Raw genomic sequence first — 9398 nt, 5'->3', positions numbered from 1 at the left:
TTTCTAACAACATATTTTAGTGCAAGAGAACAATTGTGGTTTATTAGAGCCTACATGTATTTAAGGTAGAGGATCACTTTAAAAGTAGAAACTCGCTTGTCACCAAGATAAAATATATGTATAAACACACCACGCACATACAAATAAAGCTCAACATATACATTATACAGCGCCTCTTGTGGAATATAGGCGAAAATTCAAAAGGGACCGTTTTTATCATCAACTTACCTCCGAATATACTTGACAGCCAGCCATTCGTATGAATGCGGTACGCCCTCGTCGGAGCCATGTTTGGAACTACCCGAGGCCCCACTTCCCGGAAAACACGGAAGTAAAATCGTATAATGGATCCCTATGGGAATGTCGTGACTCTCTTGATATATGGCACTGGTGAGGGCGAGTGGATAGTGTACATACTTCGGGAGATAATAAAGTGGGGAAAACTGTTCAATGATGGTGAGTAGCTTACATGAAGGAGACATTTATCAACATATCAGAAAACCTATTTGTAGACTTCAAAAACAAAACCGAGATTTATATATAAAAAAATAAATAAATAAATAAAAATCAAAGACATGCCGAGATAAGGGGCATTCTATGCACGTTCCATGTTGTTGTTTTTCGAAACCTCAAAATAAAAACGACATCAAAAGTCAGATTTCTTTATTGCATTTCTATAATTTCATAAAAGCAATGAAACAATTCATCAATATTGTAATCAAGTTGAACTTTAGGTAGCATCATACAACAGAGTGGTCACATGGTGCATTGGAGGCACTGCAGGGAAAATAAACATTAAATCATGAAGTCTCATTATGTATTTTTAGCCGACTTAGTTATTTTGATAGTAGGCTAATATAGCCAATACAGATACATACAGCATTTGTTGCCTTCATTATTAGGCATATTTAAGGCTTTTAATTTTTTGTGGCTCCAGACATATTTGTTTTTTTGGTCCAATATGGCTCTTTCAGCATTTTGGGTTGCCGACCCCTGACCTAGGCTTTATGATTTAAACATCTAATGTATCTAATACATCGATATCATCCCATAATAAGCAATCCAAATGGCAACAAGGGCCAAAAAGATAATGGATAGTATGCTATTCAGTTAGCATGCTGCGTCCATAATTCTCGTGCAACTGCAATGTATGCCTTTTTGTGGCTTTCCCGTAACTCGAGGTGTGTTTTTTCCCCATAACAATGTTTTCACATTAAAACCCTCCATTGTTTTTGTACCACTGAGCCTTGGCAACGACGTCATTGGAGTAGTCATGTCCGATAGTATGCTTGTCCATCTCTTCATATGTTTCCACACGGCGCGGACCAGCGTTGTAGGCCGCGATCCCGCCTGCAGAGATTCCGTTCGAAAATGAACCGAAAGATGGTGCTTGTATCATGTGAGAGTGGACAAACAAACCTTTGAGGTGCTGCTCTGGAGTCCAGCTCGGGAATTTGTTCTTGATCTGTCTGAGGAAATCGGTCAAGATGTCTGTGCCTTGGGTGATGTGTTCCTCGCTATCCCATCCACCTCGTAATGTATGATACCTCTTATCAACCTGCATTTATTGCAGTCAATTACAATGACGGCATCGGAGTTTCATATCAGCATTGGCAACTGGCAAACTATTCCACCAATTCCCATGACGGCATCGTCACAACGTGTGCTCTCAACCTGCATGAGTCCCCAGGCTTGTTTGTAGTATCCCCAGCCATCCTTCAATGCCTTTCCAGCCCTGGACTCTCTGGAAATGATGGCAGCGATGATGGCAGGATCAATTCCCTTTTGTCCTCCCACCTTCTGGATTAGACTTTTGTAATTATTCATACGGTCCTGGTCTGTTTCTGCCGGTTTGTTGGACGCTGGCACACCTTCAAGGAGAAACACCAAGGTAACTTGATTGTGTTCCCGTGTTGATTTTCCCTTCTCAATATTTTCTCTCCATTCAGAGCATCTATACCAACCCTAATATGGTTATGACGAAACGAATTGAAAATATATTTGTTTAGTGAAATAAATAAATAAATACAAATGATAATTAATTGACACTATTTTGGTTAAAAAAAAATAAAGAAAATTTATTGATGTTCACTGAAATTGGGAAAATAAAAATTACATTACAGGGATTCTCTTTATTTATTTTTGCACTTTGTGCAGCAATGTTGTTGGCATGTTATGTATGTTTATTTGTTTGAAATGACTACATTTTAAAATATCAATATTTGAGTTTAATGACGTTATCCTTTTATAATCCTGCACCTGACAAATAACCCACAGAATGAAAAAATAATCCTAAAGAAGAAAAAAACTAAGGCTACATCTAAACTAGAATGGATAATGGCCTTTAACGTGTAATTCGTAAGACCATTTCCAGACGCCACGGGGTGAGGAGGGAGTTGAAAGTCCGTGTTGCCCGACGACAGCCCCAAAACATCACTGCTCTAAAGGAGATCTGCATGGAGTAATGGGCCAAAATACCAGCAACAGTGTGTGAAAAGCTTGTGAAGAGTTACAGAAAACGTTTGGCCTGCGTTATTACCAACAAAGGGTACATAACAAAGTATTGAGATGTACTTTTGGTATAGACCAAATACATATTTTCCACCATGATTTGCAAATAAATTCTTTAAAAATCAAACAATGTGATTTTCTGATTCTTTTTTTCCACATTCTGTCTCTCATGGTTGAGATTTACCCATGTTGACAATTACAGGCCTCTCAAATATTTTCAAGTGGGAGATTTTGCACAATTAGTGGTTGACCAAATGCGTATTTGCCCCACTGTAGGTATTTGGTTTCAAAAGTGTCTAGTCACAAGATGCTCCAGCCTTCTTCCCTTCTAAACCAGGCCGTTTACAAGAAGAAAAGCAGCAGAATGTGGTTTTTATTTTGGACTGGGAACACTTTCCTGTGAAACACAGACTAGGACTTTTCTGTCTTAGCAGCTGCTTGCTCATGTTTTTCTGATTATATAGTTTCCAGCAAAGTTCACTACATTTTTCACAGTTTAATTAACATTAACAGTAGAAAACACATACAGCAGGACAATTCTCTCAAAGCAGCTTCCTACCCAAGTTTTGCTAGTTAGCAAGTTCACTAGGGATGCAACCATACAGTTAAGTCACGGTTCGGTACGATTTTCGATATGAGGGACACAATTTTCGATTCGATTCAATACATTTAATGCTCCAAAACAAAAAATACAAGTACAAGTACAAAAAATACAACCAAATTAAAAAAAAATTTTGTTTTTTAAATTTTGCTAACAAGCAAAAATAACAATGCCATCATATAAACATGCATTTAGTGCATAATATTTGTGTGCTTACTTTTTAGTGATCTGAAGAAATTTTGTATAAAAGTGCTGAGAACAATCATTACTGTTTGTAAAGTGAGGCAGGGCACACTGTTGATTGCTACAGCTCTCTTAGCAGCTATTGTTTACCACATTAGCAAAACATCCTATTTGTGGTCCAAGTCCATCTGTGTTACGTACTGAATTGACAATATTTGCAGCATTATCTATAGTCACTAGTATGGATTGATTTTGCCTGCTTAATTTCCATTCAGTCATGGCGGTTTTTAATTCATCGATGTAGTATATGGACTACGCGTCCCATGATCACTCTGGGCTCACGCAGCCAATGACATGGGACTTGGGGTGATCTAACGTAGCACATCTAGGTTGCTATTTGTTGTCGGAGCATTAAAAAAGTTAACCAACGCCACAGAAGACACGTCTGCTTATTACTGCACAACACCAGCATTTGACAATCGACAAACAGGACGAGTTTGAAGTATAGCGCTCATGAGTTAGCTCTCTGTCTCCCAGGGTGTTAAACTGTCTGGTGTCAAACCGAGGCTATTCGTAGCAGCTAAATTGGCAACAATACCATATTGGCCCGAATATAAGTGTTTCTTGCATTGAAATAAGACTCAAAAAGTGGGGGTCGTCTTATATTTGTGGTCTAGACATTATACCCATTCACGACGCTAGATGGCGCCAGATATCATTGAAGTGATGTTCTGTCATGACATATCTCAGCTACTCTCAAGTTTAACCAGTTTGCATTATTTTATTGCAATGTTTTTTCTTATTCAGATTTGTTTCATACGGAGCCCCCTGGGTGCCAGGGTAGAAAAAAAAAAATCAGAGCTAATCTGTACCCACAGTTTATTAATCTGTACCCACAGTTTACTAAACTGCACCCACAGTTTATTAATCTGTACCCACAGTTTACTAAACTGTACCCACAGTTTAGTAATCTTTACCCACAGTTTACCAAACTGAACCCACAGTTTTGTAATCTGTACCCACAGTTTAGCAATCTGTGGGTACATTTTAGTAATCTGTGCACACAGTTTACTTATCTGTTTAGCAATCTGTGGGTACATTTTAGTAATCTGTGCACACAGTTTACTTATCTGTACCCACAGATTACTAAACTGTACCCACATTTTAGTAATCTGTACCCACAGTTTACTAATCTGTACCCACAGATCACTAAACTGTACCCACAGTTTACTAACCAGATTCCCACAGTTTAGCAAAGACCCGGAAACAGTATTCACCAATGTTTGGCGGGGACTCCAAACGCCGAGGGACCGCCCGGTTTTAAAAGGTAACTATTGCACGTTTTCTTCGGTAGCCGTCTAAAATTCCCTTTCAGGTGTCATCAATCAATATGGCATGTTGTGTTTGCACATTTTCTGTGCTGCTGTCGTGTACGAGCGTGCTTAATTCAACTAGTGTTCATTTGTCAGTTTGCTATTTTTAGCAGCCGCTAAACTGTGGGTATAGTTTATTAATCTTTGGGTACGGATTAGTAATCTGTGGGTACAGATTGCTAAACTGTGGGTACAGTTTAGTAATCTGGGTACAGTTTAGTAATCTGTGGGTACAGATTGCTAAACTGTGGGTACAGTTTAGTAATCTGTGGGTACAGTTTAGTAATCTGTGGGTACAGATTACTAAACTGTGGGTACAGTTTAGTAATCTGTGGGTACATATTACTAAACTGTGGGTACAGATTACAGTTTAGTAAACTGTGAGGACAGATTACATTTTACTAAACTGTGGGTACAGATTACTAAATTGTACCAACAGATTAGTAAACTGTGGGTACAGATTAGTCAACTGTAACCACAGATTACTAAACTGTGGGTACGGATTCACTATGATTTTTTTTTCTACCCTGGCACCCGGGGGACTCCGTAGTTTCAAGAGTACAGTTACAGTTAGACTTCACTTTGATGGTTAATGCAGTTATTGCAGTTTTGTTGTTTTATCACAATAGATTGGTTTATTTACATTTCAAAAACCAGAAGCCATTCATTTACCAATGTGATTGCACTTTAGTTTACATATTTAAATGTTCAGATTTTAAGATTTGAATGAGGCAAAATAACAAGCTTTTTCTCTCAAATATATTGTTATAATCATTTGTTTCAGATGTACTGTATTTTCTGTATAAAAATTAATTTGGTGTTCAAAAAGTCTTTTTTCAAACCTGAGTCTTGAAAAAGAGGGGGTCGTCTTATAATCAGGGCCGTCTTATATTCTGGCCAATACGGTATATTGGCGGGCATTGCTGTACAAATCCATAAAGAGAGTCTTTGTTAAATATGTACGAGTGGGGATAGCGTATCAGTCAACCCAAAATGCTGCCACACAACCGATTTGTACGACATTGAAGCCGGCAAGCCGCCTCCTTAAGCTTCTGTCTTACCTCATGAACAATGAGCCTCGTGCGCCACGGCTCCCGCACTTAAGGCAGTTTGGGGGAGGAGTGGGGGGGGGGGGGGGCTGCTAGCGGGGAGGAGCCTTCTCATAGCTTTTTTTTTTTTACAAGGCAAAGATGTGCCGGACATTATAGCGAGAAAGACCACAAAAAAAAATTGGAAAATAAATTTTGGGAGCTTTTTCAATTGGATTGAATGTTTTTGCGTATTTAATCAAAGAGGGCGTATCGAACGGTTCAATATAAAACCCAGTATTGTTACATCCTTAAAGTTCACACAGTTTAATATTATGATACAGGTCAGACTTTCATTAGCAAAATTTGTGGTATGTTGTCCACCTCTACAACATTGACGTCTTTTTACATTTCTTGACGCTGCTGCTGGACGAAAAAAACTTCTAATATCCCTCCTCTTCGAAGGGAGCAGAGGAGGCGGCATGTTGTCGACATGTATTTCTGTCGGGGCTGGGTGAGTGTGCATGTGTGTGTGGTTCAATTCACTTAATAATGGTCAGGTCGATTCTATCCTTGCAACATATCAGAAGACAATCTAAATTACCTATATATACACCTATATATACCTATATATAATATATAGGTATATATTATATATAATATATAGGTATATAATATATATAACTCATTATATAATAGAGTGACCAAACATTCTCTTTTGCCCGGACATGTCCACTTTTCACCTCCTATCCTTGGCGTCCGGCCATGTTTTATAAATTCATGACAATGTCTCATTTTCATTATTTTTCACGGGACCAATTAATGTGTGTTAAAATTGACTGACACTTTGCAGAGAATAGTACGGTACTGTGCTGCCTGTGACGTGCTCCCAGAGAGCCTGCCCAGTTGTTAAAGAGTTTTTTACGATCAATACGTATATAATCAAATGCTCATGTACCCATAAGAGTAATTAAGTCAAATACTTTTATTCTACTTTGGATACAAATTTGGGCACGTGTGCGCAGTCACAGACTGGGTTTATCATGCCGTTAACTATGAATTGTCATTCGCAAACCTTCGTCACGACAGGAGCTCACAGGCTACAGGTACACTTGCCAAACTTACTTTTTGGCAACTGTTGACTTCTGCCGAAGCTATGTACTGGCAGGATCTGTGAAATCCTGTTTGGTGTCGCATGGTTGCGCTGCCGATGATTGTAAACTTTTACAGCTATAGGCCCTATTTGATTTTGCCTCGGCTACCGGTGCTCGCGAATAGGGTAGCTATCAGTGAGCTAAGCCGCGCCAGGCATTGTGGTAAATGTAGTTTTGAACTGAGGGTTTGGAAATGTGCTGGTAGAATAGTTTGTCAGTTTATTTCGGTTATTGTTTGTATGCGATCTACAACATTGAACAGACCCGTGCTGCCCATAAGGCGATTTAGGCAACTGCCTCAAGGTGCCCCAGCTTCCAAAAAGGCGTCAAGAAAAATATTCAAATAATATTTGATGATAGTATTCAAAAAAATTATACAAAACAATAAAACAAAATAACTACCAAACCGTTCATAATAAGTCTTTAAATAATAATGAAATCATTTTTCTAGTGTGCCTTCTGCCCATTTCACTTTTTCCTGTGATGCGATAATTTCACTACAGACCCTAGTCTCACTCACCACCCAGCAGACCAGCGAGCTACCTGAAGGTGCTATTTTTAGCCTTCGCAATTGAGCGACATTACGGTGACAAGTCAACTTCATGAAAAGACAAAAGCCCTCCGGGACCGAGAAGAAAAAGAAAGAAGACAGCAAAGACGTGAAGAAAAACATAGGTTTGTTGTGATGATTTTTTTCAACAGCATAAGCACGTAGATTTAGCGCAACTGCAAGCTAGCGGTTATTTACATAGAGCTTATATGACTTAATGCTAAAGCAAAATTATACTGTATCATTAGCCAGGCTGTTGTTTTAGAAATATTTTCAGTATTCAGCCAGCTGTGGATTAGTTTCAGTTAAATTTACTTCCCCTCCAATTTTAGAGAAATTTGATTAAAGTGTATGGGAGACTAAAATTGTCTTGCTTATTTTCATGTGACGTGAACCACTTTTACCTTGTGTTAAATTGTATAAATAAATTAAATGTAAATAAATTTGCCTTGCCTAAAAGTGCCAAGGTTAATTAAATAAATACACCATTAAATATGGAATTAATAATTTCACAGTTCTGTGGTATGGGGTACTAAAAGTGCAACGGATTTAAATGCAAACAATTGTTATTAAATGTGTCATTAATTCATTAAAATGGCGATCACGTTCATGTAAAAACATATTCAATTATTAATTTTTTTTTGCTATCATATATTATCTAATTCATTATTATTGGATAGTCCTGTGTAGTTGACGTGCTTCAAGAATATATTTTCTTTTAACTACGCCCATCAAAGATAGTGGCCGGATCCAATAGACTGGTACAGAAGGCTGCAAGAATTTAGGCGCTATTATGGTTATGTCATGCTGGTTTCACAATCAACAGCTATTTGACTAATATAATGTAACATTCCGCTTTCTTCTCTTTGTAGATGCTCTTCTGAAATATTGGCGCCAACAAATGTCTTGCCTAGGGCACCAAATTTGTCAGGAACGGCCCTGACATTGAATGAGAATAACAATTGAGTGGCAATAACAATTTGTCAACGACAATTGTCGTGATAGTAATTTATAAAAATGCTTAGTTGGCGCCTACTGTGTGTGTGTATTGGCTGGACTACATTTCCATGGGTCTGCTTTATATCATTATTTTTTTATCTTTATTTAATTCGCTTTTGTTTGTTTGTTTTTGCAATTTATTGTTTGATTATTTTTTAGGAAGAATAAAGCCCGCTGAGTAACCACTAAGCGCACGCCCCATGAAAAAGATCAACAACAACAAGAACAAAGGAAGGGAGTTTTACCCTCTTGGGGGTCTAACAATGAAAACAAAAACTAGCCAATTCAATCTAAAAATAAATTCCTATGAATTAGAGCAAAAAATAAAATAAAATAACAAAAAACAAAAACAGAAGAATATCAAAACCAAACTAAAATGAAAACTTGTAAACGACATTACCATCGTACGGCAGCATCTCTTCCTGGTCAGCTGTTTCCTTATGTATTCCGGTTGTGTCGACTTTCATTATGTTCCCGCAACCTAAACGATCACATTGACATACATTTATGTGACTGCTCATGAACATGCTCGGCTCTCAGGATATTTCGGCAGAAGAAAAGGTATTCGCACCCGTATTTCCTCATCAAAGCGTAATCACCTTCAAACAGAAATGGTCTAGATTCATTACATACGTACAGAAAAAAATTATAACTACATTGTGTTCCAAAATGTTTGACCCCTTTTCGTAGGCCAATAATTTTGACAATTTTCGTTGGAATAAAATTTCAAGTTTTTGTGTGTAACGTTTGGCATTTCTATCTTTTCAGGTTAAGTAATGGCGTTAACTTAAAAAGAAACGGCATTTTGCGTGTTAGAGTATCCTCGGACTCAGTCACCAAAGACATTGCAGCATGCCTTCTTCACAAATTTTGCAAAGAAGGCACTAACTACAAAACAAATTAGGACTTGGCACCAAAAATTTCAAGAAATTTCATCGAGTTTGGCATGAGCTCGAATACCGACTCGACGTGTGCAGAGTCACAGGCGGTGCTTATATT

At 38.0% G+C, this 9398-nt stretch overlaps 1 protein-coding gene across 2 annotated transcripts; it reads right to left on the bottom strand.

Annotated features, from left to right (window-relative positions):
• Positions 1–751: 751 nt before the first annotated feature.
• On the bottom strand, positions 752–9025 carry LOC130920415 (lysozyme g-like). 2 transcript variants are annotated; one of them, XM_057843625.1, is made up of 5 exons: positions 8971–8999; positions 8800–8880; positions 1675–1871; positions 1420–1558; positions 752–1350 (listed from the first exon to the last, which is right to left on the bottom strand). In XM_057843625.1, the coding sequence occupies exons 2-5, from the start codon at positions 8864–8866 to the stop codon at positions 1214–1216; spliced, it is 540 nt and encodes a 179-aa protein (XP_057699608.1). In that variant the 5' UTR covers positions 8867–8880; positions 8971–8999; the 3' UTR covers positions 752–1213. The 2 variants fall into 2 exon arrangements, with proteins under 2 accessions (XP_057699608.1, XP_057699607.1); XM_057843624.1 differs by having other exon boundaries at positions 8800–9025.
• Positions 9026–9398: the final 373 nt, after the last annotated feature.

Source organism: Corythoichthys intestinalis, chromosome 8 (genome assembly GCF_030265065.1).
Source record: "Corythoichthys intestinalis isolate RoL2023-P3 chromosome 8, ASM3026506v1, whole genome shotgun sequence".
NCBI lineage: Eukaryota > Metazoa > Chordata > Actinopteri > Syngnathiformes > Syngnathidae > Corythoichthys > Corythoichthys intestinalis.
Note: the sequence above shows the minus strand (reverse complement) of the source record. Positions and strands in the feature narration are given on the sequence as shown.

Bases quoted from the DNA above. Each gene is read 5' to 3' on its own strand.
- LOC130920415 (XM_057843624.1), bottom strand. From the start codon at position 8,926: ATGTTCATGAGCAGTCACATAAATGTATGTCAATGTGATCGTTTAGGT. The intron at 1,559-1,674 runs GTTGAGAGCACA...CAATAAATGCAG, and splicing joins AAGCCTGGGGACTCATGCAG to GTTGATAAGAGGTATCATAC. The intron at 1,351-1,419 runs GTTTGTTTGTCC...GAATCTCTGCAG, and splicing joins TCCAGAGCAGCACCTCAAAG to GCGGGATCGCGGCCTACAAC.